Raw genomic sequence first — 23,665 nt, forward strand, 5'->3', positions numbered from 1 at the left:
AATGATCGATTGGAAGGCACTGGCTGTTTTAAATTCTATCTTAAGTCCCAAATATGGAAATGGGCATTCCTATCTTATCTATTTTCCCCTGTTCTTGACCTGGCTAGATTAAATCTTTCAGCATTTTTGTTCTCTTGCTTAAATTCCAGCTGCTACTAAGTGAGAGGTATGCACAAGAAATGGACATTTTAAAAAGTACTCCAGTATATTCCATTTTCTCTCTCTTGCAAAATAAGTAAATTTGAGGTGATGTCCTTGTGGACCACTCAGATCTGACTTTAAAAACTTCACATGCTATTAGTGTGATCAAGGACGACAGACGATAGATATCTGGGCTCACTCTAGTTTAAACAAAATTCATCTATTCCTCTTTTCTAGCAAGCCCCTCTCTCAATACATTAGCATCCCCATGTTTTTGTGAACAGCAAAAACTGTATAACATGGCTGTTACCTGATAAATGGCTTGTTTTCATTTTATAATTTTAAAACCAGCTCCTTCATGATTATGTGCTTAAAGTTTCCAAATGTTATTAATGCTAGAAAGCTGATCTTGGAAGAACAGCCCAAGAACGCTGAAGAAATGTTAGCACCTTCCTTCTCTCCCACTTCATTTCTGTAACAGTTTGCTTCAAATACTTTGCAGTACTTTCGGCGTATTTACTATCAAGAATATGCTTCAAAACCTGATGAGAGCTTATTTTGAGTTGATTTTCTTTCCCATTTTGCACAAAGTAAATCTAACGGTGGTAGGATGGTTTTATTTCGTTTTACAACTTTAAATAGAAAGACAAGTAACAAAATAACGGGGGGTTTCTTTACTCAGAGTGGTAGCTGTGTGGAACGAGCTTCCAGTAGAAGTGGTAGAGGCAGGTTCGGTATTGTCATTTAAAGTAAAATTGGATAGGTATATGGACAGGAAAGGAATGGAGGGTTATGGGCTGAGTGCGGGTCAGTGGGACTAGGTGAGAGTAAGTGTTCGGCACGGACTTGAAGGGCCGAGATGGCCTGTTTCTGTGCTGTAATTGTTATATGGTTATAACGAATGCAGAAAACAAGGGAAGCTTATTTACGGGAAAAGAGGCAGAAACCATTGATATATTTAAAGGGAAATCAACAGCAGGCATGAGTGGTGTATCAAGGTGGGCGGAATGCCTTCTTAGCAAAAGTTTTAAAATGCAGACTTTGAAAACAGCAACTTGGTTTGGCATAAATTGTTTAAGAGAGATAACGTCTCTTCCCTCATACCATTGCAAATCTCGCCAGCTCTCTGCTTCATGCTCTTCGCGCTCTTCTCTCCACCGGTTCACCCTGACTAGGAAGTGACGTTGACGGCCAGTGTGGGCTTGCGCAGTGGCATCCGCGCCGGCGCTTATGCGGGACCGTGAACGAATAAGAGCCGCTGCTGCTGTCCTCCTTTGAGCCACAATTACCGGCAGTGCTGTCTGGGATGACGGAGGATCGGGCCGCTGCTGCAGCAAAGAAGAGTTCCAGCTGTCCCAGGTAAGGAAGAGCTGCACGTCCAATCGGACCCTCTTGGAAAAAAAGTCTTTGTTCATTGCTGTTGAGTAGAAGCTTTATCTTCATTTCACCGGGACGTTTGTGACTTATGAAACGCGGTGCTCAATCTGATCAGCAAGCTCCCCTTAACATCAGTGTGATGACAATCTTTTGCGATTTTAGTTTAAGTACGAATGTTTGCACCCCCGACCAACATCGAGAACAATTAAGACCATCTGGTCATTTTTTTTAACTTGAAAAAGAAAGAAAACATTACAGGTGGTGGAAATGAATGGGACGTAGCCCATTTCCCCTTGTTAAATTTAAAAAAGTATTTTACACACTCCCAAAATTTATCCTAATCCCAAAATTTTTCGACTCGAAGGGTCGGCAGTTTCATTCCAATCCCACCCTCCCCAACGCATGCTGCCACTGAGTTCCTCCAGCAGAATGTTGCTGCGAGAATGATTATGTTCTTCCAAAAGTCTCATCGATCTTTTGCATACACAGGAGAAGCCAGGTAGAGCCCTCGGGTCGAACATCTTCTCAACTTTGTGCACCTTCCAGCCTAACAACGCAAGCAAAGACTTTCGTGAACATTTGGTGACAACAATTGAGACCATCTGGTTAACTGATTTATTAGAATAAGAGGGGAAAAAAAACTCTAGGTGCCGGAAATTAATGCCACGTACCTCCTTCCCCATAACTAAGTTAAATTTGAAAAGTATTTTACCATTCCTTAAAACCAATATCCTCTGAAAATTTATCCTAATCCCAAGGATAACTTCACCCATTTATTAAACCTTTTCACCCACCTTCCCCCAATCCATTAATTTTCCTCTAGGTAGTCATCACTAGTAAGGCAAGCCTTTATTCCTTTTGAGTAGGTCGTTGTGAGCTGTCACCTTAAATATTGAAGACTTTCAGATTTAATCACACCCCTGGCTTGTGCTATATAGAGATAGTGGAAAGGTGTCAGAAGGTAAGTCATTCACCATAGGATATCACTGCTTATCTGGTGATCAGTCATCTTGTCTTCCTGCTCCTGATGTTAACATTTCGGTCTTCCTGGTCCTGTTTTCCACTACAAATCTGTTGCTTTCAGCTTGCAAACTGCTGCTCATCTCCAATCTCTCAGCTGAAGTCTTACAAATTTACTTGTTTTCTGTTTTTATTATACAGTATTGAGCAAATGCTGGCCTCAAACCCTGGAAAGACACCTATTAGTTTACTGCAGGAGTATGGAACAAGGATTGGAAAGACACCGGTGTATGACCTGCTGAAAGCGGAGGGCCAAGCCCACCAACCTAATTTTACTTTCCGAGTCACAGTCGGAGATATTAATTGCACAGGTTTGTGTCTCATTTGGAAGTTCCTTCAAGGCGACGAGGGAGTTTGTGATGACTTATACATATATTCAAGTTGTACACTTTGAAAATAGCAATAAATTCTTTAATTTATTAGAATGGTTGGCATGGTAGCACAATGGTTAGCAGAACACTTTACAGTGCCGGCGACCTGGGTTCAATTCCCGCTGTTGCCTGTCAGGAGTTTGTACGATTTCCCCGTGACCGTGTGAGTTTTTCCCCACAGTCCAAAGACCTACCGGTTGGTAGATTAATTGGTCATTGTAAATTGTCCCATGATTAGGCTCGGGTTAAATTGGGAATTGCTGGGTGGCGTGGCTCAAAGGAAGGGCCTGTATCTCAATAAATAAAAATAAAATGTTCGGTATTAATCTTTGTTGAAGTTGTTGTGCAGGGATGGCATTGTTAAAGGGAAAGTGATTCCTATATGTATAATCTGGTGTCAAAATTGGCACTGGCTGTATTGGCAAGATTTTACAGTGCCAGACATCTTGATGGTTTGTGGGTATTTTAAGATTCGTTTTACTCAATCTTGTGTGTTATTGTGTTCTAAGCTTATCTTTTTTTACCTTTGCACAGTGTTCACTCCTGCTACCATACAGATGTTAACTTTGTTTCTTTTGTATGCAGGGTACTGCTAGCTGTTTCTTTTTATCTTCAAGGTTACTATTTTTCAGCTGGGCATTTTTCAGCACTGTTCATAATATGTAGTAATTATGTTTCCTTTGAAGCAGCTGGAGTAAGAAACCTGCTTTGTGGGCATGCAGGAGCAGTGGCGTTCACCGTGTTTGTATCAGTTCTGAAATTGGCAAGTTCAGGAGCTTCTGATGGGAACATTACACTGACATCAATATAATGACTGGGAAGAATGCCATTCAATGTAATTGCTACCAGTCCAAAGCTGATTCATGTGAAGTACTGTACAATTCACCTTACAAGCAGGAAATCTGCAGTGAATGGTCTCCAGCAGAATTTGTTCTGACAATCTAAAACTACATTCCTTGCATCAAAGTTGGAGCACAGGAATAGGTCGTTGAGCCCATCTGTTTTATGCCTGCATTTCGCCACACATGGCTCTATTTCATCTCATCCTATTCATTCCTCTCTTACATTTATTTGGGTAACTGATCCTGAATGAACAGTTACATAAGTAAATGTACACATGTAACTGCCTCAACTATTTCATGTGGTATCATGTTCCACATTCTTGCCACTCTCAGTAAAACTGTTTCTTAATTGGCTGGATCAAATTTGATAAAAAGCTTTTTAATTATTATTATTATTCTACCCTCAAAGCCAGACCGATGCTCTTTTTAAATGCGATGTTAGCAGATAAAAATTTTTGTTTATAAGGTGGATCTGGTGTGCTAGATGTGATCTTTTCCACCATGCACAAATCATTTGATAACTGCAAAATCTAAAGAAAAACATCTTGTGTGGATTCCTTTGAAATGCTGTGATTCTTTTATTGCAGTAACTATTCGCAGTGCCTATTTAGTGTATATTAATATTTTACAAGCAGCTTTGAGCATTTTGTTAGTCGAAGAAGGAACTTTTGATTAGGCCTTCATGTTTTCTTCCAGTAGCATGGGATGTTTACCACCTGCAAGTGAAGTTTAGTCCTAAAATGCAGTGATCCCTTGTTCTGCACTGGAATATCAGCTTATATGCTTATACTTCTGTACTGGGCCAGCTTAACGGCACTATTGTGCTTCAATTGAGTGCTGGCAACAAAGGCAAACGACGCACTTGGAAGATATTCCATCGTTTTAAAAAGGGTATAAACTGACCAAGTTGAGACCAGCTGTTCCAATTTGGCAATGAGGTTTTAGGGCTGAAGTGGTCATAGAAACTGGTTGTTCTGTGTTTGCACCTGTTTCGTGACTTTTATTTAAATTTTACTTTGTGTTTTAATTGATTTTTTTTCCCCCCTCAGGTCAGGGGCCTAGCAAAAAGGCAGCAAAACACAAGGCAGCAGAAGCTGCCCTGAAATTACTAAAGGGAGGAAACATGTTGGAGCCTATGTTGGATGGAGTCAAGTACGTGAATAGCTACCTGCACCTAGAAAGATCTTTCTATTCCATCTTGTAACGGTGACATTCAATCCTTTACCTGCCCTTCTTCCATGCCCATCTCTCCTAAAGGCAGTGACATATGCAGGGAAACCATTCCATAGGTGCTGTCAATTTCTAATTAACTGCCCAGTCCTTAGAATGAGCCTTGGCAGCAAGTGTTAACCTGTTGGAGAAGCAGCTGTATTCTAGTATCAATTATCTTGTACCCTATTGTTCACGCACCTGCACTTTGACCAGAGGACGCTGGCTGATCACGAGCAGGAATTTTGTAACGGTCATCTTCCCTCCCCTCCCCCACATCATCCCCATTATCATGTCCCTGTTTGTTACCCAAGTTAAAATTCTCTGCTGATCCAAAGGAGTGGATCAGAGGTGCTGTTCTGATGTGATGGTGAACCATGATCCTATCTGTGTGTCCTAAATGATTGAGCTAGATGTGGAAAATTGTTTGCCACAAGTATTTTTTTTTAAAAATAAGAGCATGGAATTCACCCATGTTCAATGGTCAAAACTTCTCCCTGAATACTCCCAAAATTTCACTGGTTACTCATCTCATTGCTTGTTGCAGGATATTGCTGTGCGCAAAATGGCTGCTGCATTTGCCTACATAAGTCACTGCATTTTAAAGCAAGTTGTTGTGTGTGAACATTATGAAATATTTCTGAAAGATATGGCGCTATATAAATGCAAATTCTCTTTTTTTCCCCAAGCGATAGCTTAGTACAGGCCGGGTACTACAAGCTATCTTCTCTCTATATGAAGGAAATCAAATGTTAAATATGTACATGGTTGGACTTCATTGGAAAGGATCTGGGACTTTAGGCAATAGTCATGGGTTTTATGTTTTGAATATGTCGGAATGTTGGTATTGGTCTGTCCACAAACCTTTTAGTGGGGCAGTCTGTTAAAGAGTTTAAAAAGAGACAAGATAAACTTGACATAAAAACCTATGCTATTTGGAGTTAAGTATAGTACTGTAACTGTTCCAGGCAAGAGACCTTCGGTCTTGCAAGGCCACTTATTCACAGTTCTGATTAAATATGTTAATGTAAGATAAATTTTACAGCTGTCTTTTTAGTCAAAAATCTGTTTATTTAAAAGGAGCATTTACTTTGTGGTAACCATTATAATATTTTTATATGATCGCCTCATTCTAGTTATAGCTATGGGTAGGAATAAAATGTAGTTATGCAAAATGCTCTTAAAGGCATTAATCTGTTCTGACTGTTGTGCCATTAAATGCATGGAATTACCTTTTTTAAGTGTAGACTATATGGGGAATTGTAAAATTCCCTCAGTACTATTTGAAAGCAAGCAGGTAGTTTTTCTCTTGTCTTGGCCAGCACAATCAAAGGCGTTTGTTTCGTTGCTACTTATTGAATGTTGCAGTGTGCAAAGTAGCTGCTGTGTTTATCTGCACAAAAGTCGCTAAACTCCATACTAGGTCATGTGTACAGCGCTTAAATATACCATTTTAAATAAAAAGGACTTAATAAGGCAGTTTGCAAATACACTTTTTAATTTTAAAAATGATCTCTTTCCATTTAACTCAAGTCTTTAATAATGCAGAATTACTCCGTTACCTTACCTTTAGCAGAATGATTGTTTTCACATGCTCAATCTAGCCATGGAGGATCAAGAGATGGATCTACTCTGGGCTAGAAAGGAGGAGGGAAGTCAACTTTCTGAAGTTCAGATGTGTACTATAAATGTGGAATGCTCTAACCTTATCTGCGTTAAAACACTTTCCCCAGAAGCAGGAACAAGTCAGTCTTCCTTACAAAAAATGTTCATGGAAATTAGCTAATGTTAGCAAAATTATACTTGTTAACTAGTAGGTATTAAAATTTAATCATCTAGTGTAGCATTAGCACAGGAGCAGGTCCAGACTCTGCAATGAAACAGGCATTTTGTGGCCTTGTGTCTCCTAACTCCTAGCACACAAACTACTGGATTTATTGAATTCATCTTCACAATTTGGTGGGATATGAACTTGTAATCTCCTTCGTTCTTGGTCCACTACATTAACATGTTCTAATTAATTTACAGCTGAGTTGTCAGTTTCAGCCAAGTCACTATAGAGGCTAGGTATGAAAGGAAATTCTCTATGTGCATTCCTTGGATACTTTCTAGCGTCCTGTTGTGCAGTGGTGCACTGAGCCGTGCACTAGCACTGAGTTCATTTGAACTGCTGAAGTCTTGAGAACCGAATTTTTTTAAAAAAAATTTTTTCCTCCTTCATCTGGATTTTGAGTCACTATTTAATTGTCTTGTATTATCTATCTGTGCCATGCCTCAAATCCCATGCTGTGTCACGGTAGGGCACTAGGCACATGGCTGAAAAGTACATTAGCCCAAAATGTGGCATCCAGGTAATAAATATCAATTACAGAGCATCACTCCTCAACCAATGCAACAATGTGGCAATGGGTTAAAGGACTGGGATTGCACGGAGATTGAAGAGTGTATCCCTTGACTTTATTTCCTCAGCCTAGTTGAGGGAGGAGGGACTGTCTAAAAAAAGTCATGCTCAGAACAAATTAAAGATACTTATGTTGGTATTGCTCATTACTGTTCTCTTTTTCTCTTGCAGAATCTCTGGCAACGAATCTAAAAGCTCCAGCTCTGCACAACTGGCAGAATGTAACCCTGTGGGGGCCTTGCAGGTACTGTGCTCTTGTTTCCCCAAACCTCAGAAGAGATTATATTTTTGAATTCCTTAAATTTACAGAGAATTTGCTGCATTGGAGCCTCACGCAAGTGCCTCTTCTTGCTTTATTAATTCATCCTCTTATCCCATTCCTCTTCCCTTTGTGTTTATCTAACTATCCCTTTGATCCACAGATCCTGTGTCATTTTAACCATGCCTTCTGATGACAGGTTCTGCAGTCTATCCAGTCTGAGGAATGAAGTTTCTGTAGAGTGTATTGGAGACGTCTAACAGTTATGGGCCCTACCTTTGATGTCTTTTTCTCTCTCCTCTCCTATAAAAGTTCTTCATAATTTTAGATGTTGGTTAAACAACATCTGTTTTGGAGGAGGGAAGACCATTTGTTTTTTTTTTGGGGTGGGGAAGAGAAGCTCCAGCCTATTATAAACACAAGAACTTCTGCAGATGCTGGAAATCCAAAGCAACACACAAAAATGGTGGAGGAACTCAGCAGGTCAGGCAGCATCTATGGAAGTGAATAAACAGATGACTTTTCAGGCCAGCACCCTTCTTCAGAACTGGAAAAGAAAGGGGAAGATGTCAAAATAAAAAAGTGGGGGGAGGGGAAGGCAGATAGCTGAAAGGTGATAGATGAAGCCAGGTGGGTGGGAAAGGTAAAGGGCTGGAGATGAAGGCTCCTATCTGATAGGAGAGGAAATTGGGCCTGAAACATCAACAGTTTTATTAATTTCCATAGATTATGCCTGACCTGAGTTCCTCCAGCATTTTGTGTATCCAGCCTATTATGGTTTTTCCTGACAGTTATGCCTTCAATTCTGATGTCACTACACCAAGTCTTGTACCTCCCTCCGTCCCTCTATATTCCTTTTATTAATGTGGAGACCAGAACTCTGTGTAGTGTCCCAAAAGTGTTGGGCAAGGGGTGTTGAAGAAATTGTGCCTTTTTGGTTTAGAATGTTCATGTTTACTGGATACTGATATGCAAAAGTTAAGTAGTCCTTAAATCCACATTTAATCTTGATGTTTTATTTTCCTCTGGCAAGGAGGCTGTACATCAGAGCAGGGTTGCACAGTGGCTTTTGTGACTGTGCTGGAGGGACCACAGGTTGGATCAGTGACAAGGTGCTGTGGAGTTCTGGGAGTGAGCCACATTTGCATCCTCAGACAATTGTGGTTAATGTGTTTGAATATTTAAAAGTAACTGTTGTTTTGGTAATGTTTCTTTGGTAATTTGTGCTCTTTCTTTCTAGGAGCTAGTGGTTCAGAAAGGATGGAGACTCCCAGAATATACAGTGACTCAGGAATCAGGCCCTGCCCATAGGAAAGAGTTCACTATGACCTGCAGAGTGGAGAGATTCTTGGAGATAGGTATAAACCCATCGCATCTTCTAAAGTATTCCAGTGTGTGTTGTGCTTGCCTCTATAACAGTTATGCAGCAAAAGCCTTGTGCTGCCTCTGGTCCAAGAGTCACGTTATTTAGAATGGATGACATGTGAACCAAGTCAGTGTCAAAATCCCCTCTGAGCTTGCTGAAGGACAGGTCGTGCTTCACTAATGTAGGAACAGACGTAGGTCCACGTGGCTCTTCCTGGCATTCAGTGATAAGCTGAACGGGAGTCATCCTTGATCCTATGCAGGATGAGAAGAAACAGAAAGAGGCTGAAAAAATTTGGTCTGTCTTCCATTGACAAAATAGAGATTTTCAAGAAAAATAATGGTTTTAACACAGCAGAGAGAAACTACTGAGATTTAAAATTAATTGTGCCAGCACTAAGAAAGAGAGCAGTTATCCATCCAGCGAGTTGTTGAGATCTGGAATGTTTTCCCTGAAACATTGCTAATTCTTGAAGTAATCTTTAATAGGTGTTAGATAGATAGATAGATAGATACTTTATTCATCCCCATGGGGAAATTCAACATTTTTTCCAATGTCCCATACACTTGTTGTAGCAAAAACTCATTACATACAATACTTAACTCAGTAATAATATGATATGCATCTAAATCACTAACTCAAAAAGCATTAATAATAGCTTTAAAAAAAAAAGTTCTTAAGTCCTGGCAGTTGAATTGTAAAGCCTAATGGCATTGGGGAGTATTGACCTCTTCATCCTGTCTGAGGAGCATTGCATCGACAGTAACCTGTCGCTGAAACTGCTTCTCTGTCTCTGGATGGTGCTATGTAGAGGATGTTCAGGGTTTTCCATAATTGACCGTAGCCTACTCAGCGCCCTTCGCTCAGCTACCGATGTTAAACTCTCCAGTACTTTGCCCACGACAGAGCCCGCCTTCCTTATCAGCTTATTAAGACGTGAGGCGTCCTTCTTCTTAATGCTTCCTCCCCAACACACCACCACAAAGAAGAGGGCGCTTTCAACAACTGACCTATAGAACATCATCAGCATCTCACTGCAGACATTGAATGACGCCAACCTTCTAAGGAAGTACAGTCGACTCTGTGCCTTCCTGCACAAGGCATCTGTGTTGGCAGTCCAGTCTAGCTTCTCGTCCAACTGTACTCCCAGATACTTGTAGGTCTTAACCTGCTCCACACATTCTCCATTAATGATCACTGGCTCCATATGAGGCCTAGATCTCCTAAAGTCCACCACCATCTCCTTGGTCTTGGTGACATTAGATATGTACTTTGACAAGACTGTACAAGTGATATTGACATTACAGTTGTATTGTGTTCCTCGAAACTAGGCCGAATTGCAATATTCTGTAATCAAAACCACATCATCTGTGTGTGCATCAAGAAACAAATTGGGGGGAAAATTTAATTTAGTGTTGCTTTATTACTTCACGAGTTCTGTGAGAGCAAATTTTATTCTGTATCTAATTATTTTTGGTTAATGGTTAGGGAATGGGATGGATTCCTCTTTCGATTATGTTAGCCAATTTTCTGAAAGTAGAATGTCACGTGAATGATTTATAGAGTCATACAAGGGGGGAGCAGGCCATTCAGTCCACCATGCCCATGCTGACAAGTGGGCACCGTTCCATATTAATCCTGTCTTGCAGGACTTGACCCATAGCCTTCATTGCCCAGGCGAGTCAAAGTGCTCATCTGGATGCTTCTTAAGTGCTGTCATCAACTGGTTCTTCCACACCATCCATAGTCTGCAGTTTAATAGTCATCTGCCAAACAGGTAATTTCTAGTTTTAGATTAGAAGATGCAAACTCTTTTAGAAGGTTGATGTCTTTTTCTTTTTGTCCACCCACCGTAACTTACGTATTCTGAATTTGTCGTCTCCTTGGATGTGGTGCAGCACAGTGATGCAGTGAGTAAAGCCACTGCCTCACAGCTCCAGGAACCTGGGTTTGATTTTGATCTTGAGTGCTGCCTATGTGGAGATCGCATGTCCTCCCTGTGACTGCTTTGGTTTCCTCAGGGTGCTTTAAAATCCTCCCACATCCCCAAGATGAGTTAATTAGCAACTAGAGTAGGACCTGGAGGGAGCAGATGATAATGTGGGGAAAAAGAAAAATTGTTATTAATATAAAATTATTATTGATGATTAGCGTGGATTTGGTAGGCTGAAGGGCCTGTTTCCACACTTTACCTCTGAATTCAGTGATCTGCTCTCCAGTAAAAATATAATGCTGCTACAGACAGGCTTCAAAATTTTGAGCATTCACCATTATGGTTGTGTCATTGAGGCGAGACAGGTGGAGGGCAGTATTGGAATGTCTTTTAACACATTTCAGTCCACTTGAGGAAGCATTTTTAGCAATTATTCTGAATAACGAATATCTGTGAGGTTATGAACATTTTGTCCATTGAGGTATCTTAAGAACAAGAATTTTTCCATAGTTAAGAAGGCAATGTAAAATGGATTGAGCGTGTGATCAGTCCATTCATTTGCACTATCCTATTGTTTTAGGAAGTGGGACGTCAAAAAAGCTGGCAAAACGCAATGCTGCTGCCAAGATGTTAGCAAGGATCCATGATGTTCCAGTGGATCAAAGGGATGGGAATGAAGCTGAGTTGGAAGATGACCAGTTTTCCATAGTAAGTGTGTAAACATTGCCGATAGAGCACCAGTTTGTATAATGAGGTGGACCAGCAGATCTGATAGTAGTAATGTGTCTTAGGTGCCACCTGCCGTGTAAAGGTTCAAGCCATAGATACAGAGCCAAGGTAGGAGATTATTGTAGAAACTTGCGTTATGAGCTAGATTGGCAGGCAACATGGTGGGTGGGAAAAATCTTCATACTGCAGTTGCTAAAGAACCCAATGGTATTTGGATCTTGAAGTGGCAGTTGCTTCATATCCAGCTACAGTCGGTACTGTGCACATAATCTGTCACAGGGATAAAATACTAGTCTGGCATTCCAATCAAACAATTTTCCCTACTTGAAGGATATGATGTTCAAAGTAAATTTATTATCAAAGTACATATATTGCTATGTACTAGCTTAAGATCCATTATCTGGTAGGCATTTCAGGAGTAAAAGAAATGCAATACAGTTTATGAAGAAATATACATAGACAAACAACAGGGGCAAATCAAGACAAATTAAACAAATAAAAAAATATCAAGAACATGAGTAGTAAAGAGTCCTTGAAAGTCAGTCTGTAGGTCATAGAATCAGTTCAGATTAGTGGAGATTGAAGTTATCTACAGCTGTTCAGGAGCCTGATGGTTGTGGGGTAATAACTGTTCCTGAACCCAGTGGTGTGGGACCTAATGCTTCTGTACCTCCAGCCCAATGGTATTAGCAAGAAGAGGGTATAGCCTGGATGGTTGGAGGCTTTGATGATGAATGCTGCTTTCTTGCATCTGCACTCCTTTTAAACATACTCAGTGGTGGGGAGGGCTTTGCCTGTGATGGACTGGGCTGTGTCCACTACTTTCTGTAGACTTTGCCATTCCTGGGTATTGGCATTTCCATACCAGGCTGTGATGCAGCCAGTTAGGATACTCTCTACCGTGTATCTATAGAAATTTGTCAGTTTTAAATGATGTGCCAAATCTACGCAAACGTCGAAGAGAGTAGAGGTGTTGTGTCTTTGTGATGACACTTATATGCTTGTCCTAGGACAGATCCTCTGATACGTTAACAATAGACAGTAGGTGCAGGAGTAGTCCATTCGGCCCTTCTAGCCAGCACTGCCATTCACTGTGATCATGGCTGACCATACACAATCAGTACCTCGTTCCTGCCCTCTCCCCATATCCCTTGACCCCGCTATCTATAAGAGCTCTATCTAACTCTCTCTTGAATGCATCCAGAGACTTGGCCTCCACTGCCTTCTGAGGCAGAGCATTCCACATATCCACCACTCTCTGGGTGAAAAAGTTTTTCCGCATCTCTGTTCTAAATGGCCTACCCCTTATTCTTAAACTGTGGCCTCTAGTTCTGGACTCCCCCATCAGCGGGAACATGCTTCCTGCCTCCAGTGTGTCCAATCCCTTAATAATCTTATATGTTTCAATCAGATCCCCTCTCATCCTTCTAAATTCCAGTGTATACAAGCCCAGTCGCTCCAATCTTTCAACATGTGACAGTCCCGCCATTCCGGGAATTAACCTTGTGAACCTACGCTGCACTCCCTCAATAACAAGAATGTCCTTCCTCAAATTTGGAGACCAAAACTGCACACAATACTCCAGGTGTGGTCTCACCAGGGCTCTGTACAGCTGCAGAAGGACCTCTTTACTCCTATACTCAATTCCTCTTGTTATAAAAGCCAGCATGCCATTAGCTTTCTTCACTGCCTGCTGTACCTGCATGCTTGCTTTCATTGACTGATGTACAAGAACACCTAGATCTCGTTGTACTTCCCCTTTTCCTAACTTGACTCCATTTAGATAGTAATCTGCCTTCCTGTTCTTGCCACCAAAGTGGATAACCTCACATTTATCCACATTAAACTGCATCTGCCATACATTTGCCCACTCACCCAACCTGTCCAAGTCGCCCTGCATTCTCATACCATCCTCCTGACATTTCACACTGCCACCCAGCTTTGTGTCAGCAGCAAATTTGCTAATGTTACTTTTAATCCCTTCATCTAAATCATTAATGTATATTGTATACAGCTGCGGTCCCAGCACCGAACCTTGCGGTACCCCACTGGTCACAGCCTACCATTCCGAAAGGGACCCGTTAATCACTACTCTTTGTTTCCTGTCAGCCAGCCAATTTTCAATCCATGTCAGTACTCTGCCCCCAATACCATGTGCCCTAATTTTGCCCACTAATCTCCTATGTGGGACTTTATCAAAAGCTTTCTGGAAGTCCAGGTACACTACATCCACTGGTTCTCCCTTGTCCATTTTCATAGTTACATCCTCAAAAAAACTCCAGAAGATTAGTCAAGCATGATTTCCCCTTCATAAATCCATGCTGACTCGGACTGATCCTTCTACTGCTATCCAAATGTGTCGTAATTTCCTCTTTTATAATTGACTCCAGCATCTTTCCCACCACTGACGTCAGGCTAACTGGTCTATAATTCCCTGTTTTCTCTCTCTCTCCTTTCTTGAAAAGTGGGACAACATTAGCCACCCTCCAATCAGCAGGAACTGTTCCTGAATCTATAGAACATTGGAAAATGATTACCAATGCATCCACGATTTCTAGAGCCACCTCTTTAAGTACCCTGGGATGCAGACCATCAGGTCCCGGGGACTTATCAGCCTTCAGACTCAACAGTCTATCCAACACCGTTTCTTGCCTAATATAAATTTCCTTCAGTTCATCCTTTACCCTAGTTCCTTTGGCCACTATTACATCTGGGAGATTGTTTGTGTCTTCTCTAGTGAAGACAGATCCAAAGTACCTGTTCAACTCGTCTGCCATTTCCTTGTTCCCCATAATAAATTCACCCGTTTCTGTCTTCAATGGCCCAATTTTGGTCTTAACTATTTTTTTGCTATTCACATACCTAAAGAAGCTTTTACTATCCTCCTTTATATTCTTGGCTAGTTTACCTTCGTACCTCATTTTTTTTCTTGGCGTATTGCCTTTTTTGTTATCTTCTGTTGCTCTTTAAAAGCTTCCCAGTCCTCCGGTTTCCCGCTCATCTTTGCTATGTTATACTTCTTCTCTTTTATTTTTATACTGCCCTTTACTTCCCTCGTCAGCCACGGCCACCCCTTACTCCCCTTAGGATCTTTCTTCCTCTTTGGAATGAACCGATCCAGCACCTTCTGCATTATTCCCAGAAGTACCTGCCATTTTTGTTACACTGTCTTCCCTGCTAGGGTATTGTTCCATTGAACTTTGGCCAGCTCCTCCCTCATAGCTCCATAGTTCCCTTTGTTCAACTGTAATACTGACACATCCGATTTTCCCTTCTCCTTCTCAAATTGTAGGTTAAAACATATCATATTATGGTCACTACCTCCTAATGGTTCTTTTACCTCAAGGTCCCTGATCAAATCTGGTTCATTGCACAACACTAAATCTAGAATTGCCTTCTCCCTGGTAGGCTCCAGTACAAGCTGTTCTAAGAATCCATCTCGGAGGCACTCCACAAACTCCCTTTCTTGGGGTCCAGTACCAACCTGATTCTCCCAGTCTACCTGCATGTTGAAATCCCCCATGACAACTGCATCATTACCTTTGCGACATGCCAATTTTAACTCTTCATTCAACTTACACCCTACATCCAGACTGCTGTTTGGGGGCCTGTAGATAACACCACAGAATTTAAAGCTACTGAATCTTTCTACCATGTTCCCCTAATGAGGACAGGTTCATGGGCTCCACTTCTTCCTCTTGTAGTCAATTATTAGCTCTTTGGTTTTGCTGACATTGAGTGAAGGGTTGGTTGTTGTAGCACCATGCAACCAGATTTTAAATTTCCCTCTTACAGTATATGCTGATTCGGCCAACAGCAGTGGTCTTGTCAGTAAACTTAAATGCGACATTGGAACTGCACTTAGCTACACGGTCATAGGTGTAAAGTAATTCAGATTGTTGGGTTTGCACAATCCCTCACTTGCTTTACTGATTCGGGAATTTTATTGCCCCTGGTATATGTAATCAGACTTATTTTTCAATTCATTCTGTGTTCTTTTCTGATTCAGCTCGGCATTTGTATTTGCATTCACAAACAAATACAATACAGGCAGGTAAATAGACACATGGCTCCTACATAACTCTTCCCTTACAGTATGTGGGTGAATAGTGGAATCTGGAAGATGAGATGGGAATGTGGTTAGCAGAAATGGGATTAGTATAAATGGGTGGTTGACAAGTCAGCATGGAGTTGACTGAAGGGCCTGTTTCTGTGCTGTATGAATCTGTGACTTGCTGAAAGAAAAATTGAAGATGACCAGAGGAACCCTAGAGTACAAAGGCGCCTTCACTTAGATGGTGGAACGCATAGCCTCTTGACTGAAATGCCAGACTGATATCTTAATCCTGTGACGTTAATGTCAGCCCTGCACAGATACATCAGGCTGGATCTTGCAGGACCTAGCTCACTTCCTGAAGTGGCCACCCACAGTCCCTGTACCCCTACTCGTTCTCTTGCTGGAGTCTGGTGATGAATGCTCAATATCATCCAGTCCTTGGGCTGCACAGTGAAAACATCCCAGTCCTGGAATACCCCTAACAGGATTTGACAGAAGGTAGAGCAAAGGTCTTGACCCATCACTGGCTCAGAGGCTTAAATTTATTTTTCTCTTTTTCCCTACATCCTCTTAGCATAATTCTGGAGGATTCACAGCAATTCTGGGCCTTATTGTTGGACTTAGTTTGGAATCCAGTGGCAGAGCTTAGTGACTGATTAGGTGTCAGAGGCCATTTGGTGAGTCTTGTCCTTCTACATCTGGTAGCATGTGCCTGGAAGGTCAAGACCTGAAGTTTCAATAGCTGTAAACTGGTTGATTCTGATCAGGGCTGCCAACTCCAGGTTTACCCAATAAAAGCAATTTGTATAAAATAGCAGAGCAGGGGACGGGGAGGGTGGAGATGGCCTACTCCTGGTTCCATTTTTTTCTTGAATTCTTAATAATTATTCTTGTTTTTATATAAAGCCACTTTGATTCTCTGTCAGCTAGTGTTTGTTGGTGCAGGGGAGCTTTCTTTTCTTGTAAAACAGATTGCAAAACAGACACCCCATTCAACCCAACCACTCAAAATCACATTTTGTGCACATCATCATATCCATCCGTTTCCTTTTCTCTAGTGTGATAACTGGGACAGTGGGTGGAAAGGGAGGTTGTAAAAATGGAAACAAATGTAAAATTAACTAATGCCACTTTCGCTCTTCTTCAGTCATTTGGCTTTCTGGCTGTCACTCTCCACCTCTTTACCTATAGATGGTTGGTAAGTTAGATTGCTCAAGGGGCAAGAACGCAGGTTGCACATGGGACTCGCTCCGGAACTCGGCTGGAGAAAGGATTATGCACCTCAAGAGCCACCCACTTGGTGTCGTCAACTCCAACTTCTGCCAGATGTTGAGGGAATTGGCAGAAGAGCAGCGGTTCGATGTTAGTTACTTGGACATTGGTAAGTCACCTTTGACCGAATGGGGTCTGTTCCATCTAGCTTGGATTAATCTAAGTTTAGTAGTACTGGCAAGACCATTTATAGCTTTGTTACTTCCTTTGTGTCTTGAGACTGCATAGATCAGTCTCTGATACTACCTGGATCATCGGGAACAAATGATGAAACCTCTTATTAGTTTAGGAATCGGTTAATTTGGAGGGCTATGAAATGGAAAGGAATATTTACCCTTTGGAATCAGATTCATATTTTATTTATCACATGTACATCAAAACATAGAGAGAAATGTGTCATTTGTATTAACAAAGCAGCACACCCTAAGAATGTGTTGGGGAAGCCCAAAAGTGTTGCTACGCTCTTTGCCAATATAACATGCCCACAATGTTTAGCAGAACAACACTGAACACAACAGAACAAGCAACAATACAACGACAGAAAAACAAGTCCTGTCCCTCCCTCCCTCCCACCCCCCTTACTCATACACCTTCAACTTCAAGACGAGCAGTCTCCAGCCTTCAGTGGACTGGCTTCAACTTCTCCAGTGGACTTGCAAGCTCAGGGCTTCGGTCATTGGGCCTTGACTTCCAATTGATTTTCAGACTTCAATCTTCAGTATCAACCCCAAGACTCGCTGATGATGATGAATGGGGACCCTAAACTTCAGGCCTTGAATGCAGGACCCTCCAGTGACCAGGACCCCAAACACCAGGCCTTGAACTCTGATCTCCACTAACTTGCACACTGAGAGGGTCACTGGCCCTCATGTCTCCCGCCCACATGGAATGCTGATTCTGAAAAATACCGATGACTCACTGAGCTGAGTGGCATGGGGGGAGGGGTGCACCAGTCCTCATCCTCCTGCTCTGCCGTCCAGATATACAACCCTGGATGGTTTTTGGCCCACATCCACGTTGCTGGGCTTCAAGCACAGAGTGGAAGCCTAGACTCCAGCCTGACCTCTAGCTTCCCAACATCCCTGTCCTTAAACACAAATATGATCATTAACTCCATTCTCTATCTCCAGTACCATCTGTACAAACCTAAACAAAAATTAAAAAACTAAGTCTGAGCCATGACCTCAACAACGACTGCCACTTGGCACCATCTTGACCAGAGGATTGCATCCTTGGAACATCTCAAAGTGCCTTGATTGAAATGTAACATTGACAAAGTCAGATGATGCAGCTAATTTGTATCCAACAATAACTCAATACAGTAAGTGAGAAGAGTGATCAGTTAATTTGACTTCACTGGCATTATAGGGAACTTACTGCTCTTATCTGAAACATGGTACTAACAGCAGTGCCGCAATCCTGTGCTTGACTACAGGATTGCAAACTCAAATTCTGGAGCAGTTGAACACTGAAATATGATGACCTGTATTATTTACTCTGGAATTATTTTTCATTTTCTCTTGTTGTTCGGGTTAATCTTTAGTAGGGTTATACACACTTTACAATCTTATCTCTCATTCCTCTCCGTTATGGTTAATTTCCCACTTAGAAGTCACACCCTTAATATTTAATTTGCCGTTTTTGGTAAAAGGTGTGACCAGTTAATTTAAGAGAAAGGCTGGTGTGAAGAGACTGATTCATTGATTTAAACATGTTGTGGCTGATCCTGTTTTTCAAGATGTCTGATAACCCCAGTGTCTTATTTTTTCCCCCCTCCCCCAGAAGAGTTGAGTTTGAGTGGTTTATACCAATGTTTAGTGGAGCTATCCACTCAACCCACCACCGTCTGCCATGGATCTGCCTCAACAAGGGATTGTGCCCGCGCCAATGCAGCTCACAATGCACTGCAGTATCTGAAAATAATGGCTGGAGGAAAATGAGTCGAATGTTGAATGATGTTACTCTTCATCTGACCAGCACAATTTTCTTTTGCTCCCAAACTGAAATTTTTTTTTAAATCAACAGCTTGAATTTCACAAGATGTGCACTTGACTGAAAGTTCCTTGCTGCTCTGCCTACCAGGTGCCTTTTTAAATTTTAGGATATAAAAATGTGGTGTGGGTCTGGGAGAACAAAAGGATCTGAAGGTTTATTTTAAGTAAGTGATTGATTACAAAATGTTCTCCCATGTTCACTACCCGCAGGTCTTTAGTTCATTGTTTGGCCAACTTGCCATTGGAAAACATTTTACTCCCGAGTTTTCCAAAACTGCTACTAAGAAGCCCAGTGTGGTTGTAACACCCTGGCCCTACTTACTGTATTTCTAGTTGAATTGCTTCAGTATTGCTGGCATCTGCTGTGATTCTTTTAATCCAATTTTCCCTGAAAATGTAAAGTGTTTTAATGGGCCAAACTTGAGGCCCATTTTTTTAAGGCCAATCACCTGTTATGATTGTTATGGTCAGTAATTAGCCTAATATTGTGTCAAATGATGTTATTGATTCATACATTGCAGAAACCGGTTCCTTGAACAATTATGTCCATGCCAATCATCTAAGTACCCATCTACACTAATCCCATTTACTTGCACGTGTCCTATTGCTTTATGGCATCGTGTGCCCGATGATTTCTCAGTGCGCCCAGGCCTGATCCAGACCAGGTTGTCTGAGCAGTGGGAAGCTACTGATTGTTCCTTTCAAAGAAAGGCTCTGATCGATCTCTCTCAGAGGTCCTTGTCTGCTAGTGTTCCTTCAGTACAATGCAGCTTTTACAGCATTCCTGTGTATAGTTGTCCAGCTGTGGGGTGGTGGGAGGTTAGGATAAGCTACGGCAATTAGATATGGTTTCTTTTTTATTCTGCTAAGTATTATAAAGCTCATTTGAAATGCTATTTATCAATTTTGGAACTTTCACAATCAAGGGAACAGGTCAATCAAAGAATGTACACTACTAAGTGACCATATGTCGCACTGTACTTCAGTTAAAGTAATTGCTGTATGCTACACAAAGGGCAGATTTCAGCTTTTTTATCAATGTATACTTGTGTTCTAAAACAGGATCTTGTAACGAACATGCGTAATTATCCCACAATATTTACGTTGATAGGGAAATGCACCCTTAATAAGGGCCCAACATCATTAGACTTTGCAGCTTCTACAGTGAACATAGACCTTAATTAAAAGATAGAACGTGCCCTTTCAGTAAAGCAAAGGACAAAAGAATTAGAAATTCTATAGCACTTTTATGACTTAAGGACTTCATTGACTTTATATTCAATATGGTACTTCTAAAGTGTAGTCACTGTTAATAATGTAGGAAATTGCCTGTGGTTGATGAAACACTGGCCTCTTGGAAGTTCGGCCAGATACAGAGTCTCAAGGCTGATCCTTGACTTGTGCAGCAGACAGTGAGTTAACTGACCTCCCTTTGTAGAAAATGTCATCAGCCATGGATAGGATTTGTTGCTTTCTGAGCACCTATTAAGTGACTTGTCACTTGGGTAAGGCACTGTGTCTCAGTACCTTTTGGAAAGGTAGTTGTGTATTGAGGGGAGTTGGAGGGTGAGAGGTGGAGAGAGCAATTGGAAAATTTAGAAGGGAGACATAATCCACACAGTAAGTTAACTTCTGTAGATTAAAATTTCTTTCAACCGATGAGGTTAGAGTTCCAGTTACTTACCGTGGGGGAACTAAATGGCTCTCAACATTCTCAATCAGTGTGAGTCCATGACTAACACAGTTTGACTCACTGAGGGAAAGTCATAGTGGTGCTGTCAAGTGTTCCTCAAGGTTAAGTTTGAAGGCATGTTGAGTAGAAAATTCTTTGGTCAGTTGCTTATTGTAAATACATTTTTAAAAAATAATAATTTTGATGCAGTTGCTAGAGAAGAATTCTTTTCCCTAGTGTTGGGATGAGGCAGAGGAAGTGTCTTTCTGGTGCTGGCTGAACCATGCCATCCCCCATTTTAAATAAATTGTCCTTGACCACACAATGAGTGCACAATTCACCCAGCAAATGTGGTTCTGGGTAAAGCATTATACAAATGCTTTGTACGGAGTTCATTTTTTTATTGGTAAAAGAAATATTGTGTTTTCATTGAAATTGATGTCTCGATTTTAATGTTTTTAAATATGCATAATTTCTTAACTGGTAGTTCTGAAAACAAAAATCATGTAAGTTTTTTTTCATAAATTGCATCCTTTTTACCCTGCAAGACTTTGGGAATGTTTTGCTTATTTATCCCATGAGAGTTCGTGTTTGGGGAAAGCAAACAAAATGCGGGAACACTCATCTACTTTATCGACCTCTGGAGGAAAGGGAAAGAAACCCTTTTGATTTCTGGTATTTACAGTTTCTTTTCCCTTTCATTTAACAGGCAAAGAAATTTGATAGGCACTTAGTATGACATTTCTCTGCCCACCTTTCCAGTGTCAGTTCAGCTGTGGGAATGCCAAATGCATTTTACATAGTAAAAATGAGACAACGTTTGTTCAGGACCATGGTGTTACATGACACAGTACAAAAACTAGACTGAACTATGTAAAAAAAAAACAACACAGAAAAAACTACACTAGACTACAGACCTACCCAGGACTGCATAAAGTGCACAAAACAATGCAGGCATTACGATAAATAAATAACAAACAAGACAATAAGGCAGTAAGGTGTCAGTTTAAGACAATGGCCACAATTAACGCCCATCACATCTTCAACCAGCAGTGGACCCTGACCTCAGCCAAGATATTGCTCGTAACATTTCTGTTGACCTCCACATTACAGCTCCTGATTGATATAGTCTGGTGAAATCAAAAGCCTGATGTAGACAGTATCAAATGCTTCTGTGCTAGAACATCCTGCAGACACCATTGTGGCTTGCATGTGAAGGAGCACATAGGATACCAGGTATTTGGAAATGTGTTTACCAAGAGGTGTAAGCCTTCCTGAGGGGATAAAATTGACAGGTGAGAACAGAATTGCACTTCAACTGCCAAGTGATACATTGGATCTGGGAAAAGAGAAGGAAAACTCTTCAATTAACACCTCACATCATTTTTGAGATTATCAGAATCAGATCAAAGGGGTGATGATCAAGCCAGAGAACATTACAGCACAGAAACAGGCCTTTTAGCCCTTCTTGGCTGTGCCAAACCATTTTTCTGCCTAGTCCTACTGACCTGCACCTGGACCATATCCCTCCATACACCTTTCATCCATGTACCTGTCCAAGTTTTTCTTAAATGTTAAAAGTGAGCCCGCATTTACAACTTCATCTGGCAGCTCATTCCACACTCCCACCACTCTCTGTGTGAAGAAGCCCCCCCCCCACCCCAATGTTCCCTTTAAACTTTTCCCCCTTCACCCTTAATCCATGTCCTCTGGTTTTTTTCTCCCCTGGCCTCAGTGGAAAAAGCCTGCTTGCATTCACTCTATCTATACCCATCATAATTTGATATACCTCTATCAAATCTCCCCTCACTCTTCTATGCTCCAGGGAATAAAGACCTAACCTATTCAACCTTTCTCTGTAACTCAGTTTTTTAAGTCCCGGCAATATCCTTGTAAACCTTCTCTGCACACTTTCAACCATATTAATATCCTTCCTGTAATTCGGTGACCAAAACTGCACCATCCATCTTTTGTTAATAGGCATGCTTACACTTTAAATTATCAGACATTTAGTTAAGTTGTTCTAAGATTTGGTTTAGTGAGGAAACCTCGCTGCAGGATTCAGATACTTGGATTGAAATTCTTCCAGAATACTGGAATGGGTGTCGTCTGCTGATTACACTTTAAACAGGGCCAGATTCAGATTCATTTATTTATCACACCTATATTGTAACATAATCCATTTGCATTAAGACCAACACAACGCAAGGATGTGCTGGGAGCAGCCTGCAAGTGTGGCGCCACACATTCCAGCACCAACTTAGCATGCCCACAATGTTCAACACAAGCAACAACAACGAAGCAGGCCCCTTTCCTTCCTCTCACTCAGCAACATGCACAAACAGTCCTCCAACCCCTGAACAGGCAGACTCAGACTCACTAATCTTGGGCCTTCAACTTCCTCAGTAGACTCACAGACCCTAGGCTTTGGCTATTGGGCCTTGATCTTCCGTGCTGTGCAGTGCTATCATTCTGTGATACTTTCATCTTTCCCAGCGAACCACATCCAATCAAGACCAGCTCAGCGGTTCCATCAGCTGTCTGACCTTTACCTTCTGCATGAAATTAAATATAACCATATAACAATTACAGCACGGAAATAGTGCATCTTGGCCCTTCTAGTCTGTGCCGAATGCTTCTCTCACCTAGTCCCACCGACCAGCACTCAGCCCACTGCCCTCTGTTCCTTTCCTGTCCATATACCTATCCAATTTTTTTAATGATGATAACGAACCTGCCTCTGCCACTTCTACCGGAAGCTCGTTCCACACAGCTACCACTCTCTGAGTAAAGAAGTTCCCCCTCGTGTTATCCCTAAACTTTTGCCCCTTAACTCTCAACTCATGTCTTCTTGTTTGAATTTCCCCTACTCTCAATGGAAAAAGCTTATCCACGTCAACTCTATCTATCCCCCTCATAATTTTAAATACCTCTATCAAGTCCCCCCTCAATCTTCTACGCTGCAAAGAATAAAGACCTAACTTGTTCAACCTTTCCCTGTAACTTAGGTTCTGAAACCCAG

General features: G+C 41.4%; 1 protein-coding gene across 3 annotated transcripts in view; it reads left to right on the top strand.

The window, feature by feature from the left end:
* Positions 1-1,346: 1,346 nt before the first annotated feature.
* Positions 1,347-23,665, top strand: part of tarbp2 (TAR (HIV) RNA binding protein 2) — a 36,751-nt gene continuing 14,432 nt past the window's right edge. Inside the window, exons 1-8 of one of the 3 annotated variants that reach the window (XM_073070954.1) lie at positions 1,347-1,500; positions 2,680-2,849; positions 4,801-4,903; positions 7,533-7,605; positions 8,861-8,978; positions 11,500-11,627; positions 16,897-17,086; positions 18,760-21,190. In XM_073070954.1, the coding sequence (XP_072927055.1) occupies positions 1,448-1,500; positions 2,680-2,849; positions 4,801-4,903; positions 7,533-7,605; positions 8,861-8,978; positions 11,500-11,627; positions 16,897-17,086; positions 18,760-18,917 (993 nt within the window). In that variant the 5' untranslated portion in view covers positions 1,347-1,447 and the 3' untranslated portion in view covers positions 18,918-21,190. Of the gene's footprint in view, positions 1,501-2,679; positions 2,850-4,800; positions 4,904-7,532; positions 7,606-8,860; positions 8,979-11,499; positions 11,628-16,896; positions 17,087-18,759; positions 21,191-23,665 lie in introns of those variants that run through there. The other 2 variants (XM_073070956.1, XM_073070953.1) reach the window with 2 other exon arrangements.

Source organism: Hemitrygon akajei, chromosome 18, assembly GCF_048418815.1.
Source record: "Hemitrygon akajei chromosome 18, sHemAka1.3, whole genome shotgun sequence".
Classification (NCBI taxonomy): Eukaryota; Metazoa; Chordata; class Chondrichthyes; order Myliobatiformes; family Dasyatidae; genus Hemitrygon; species Hemitrygon akajei.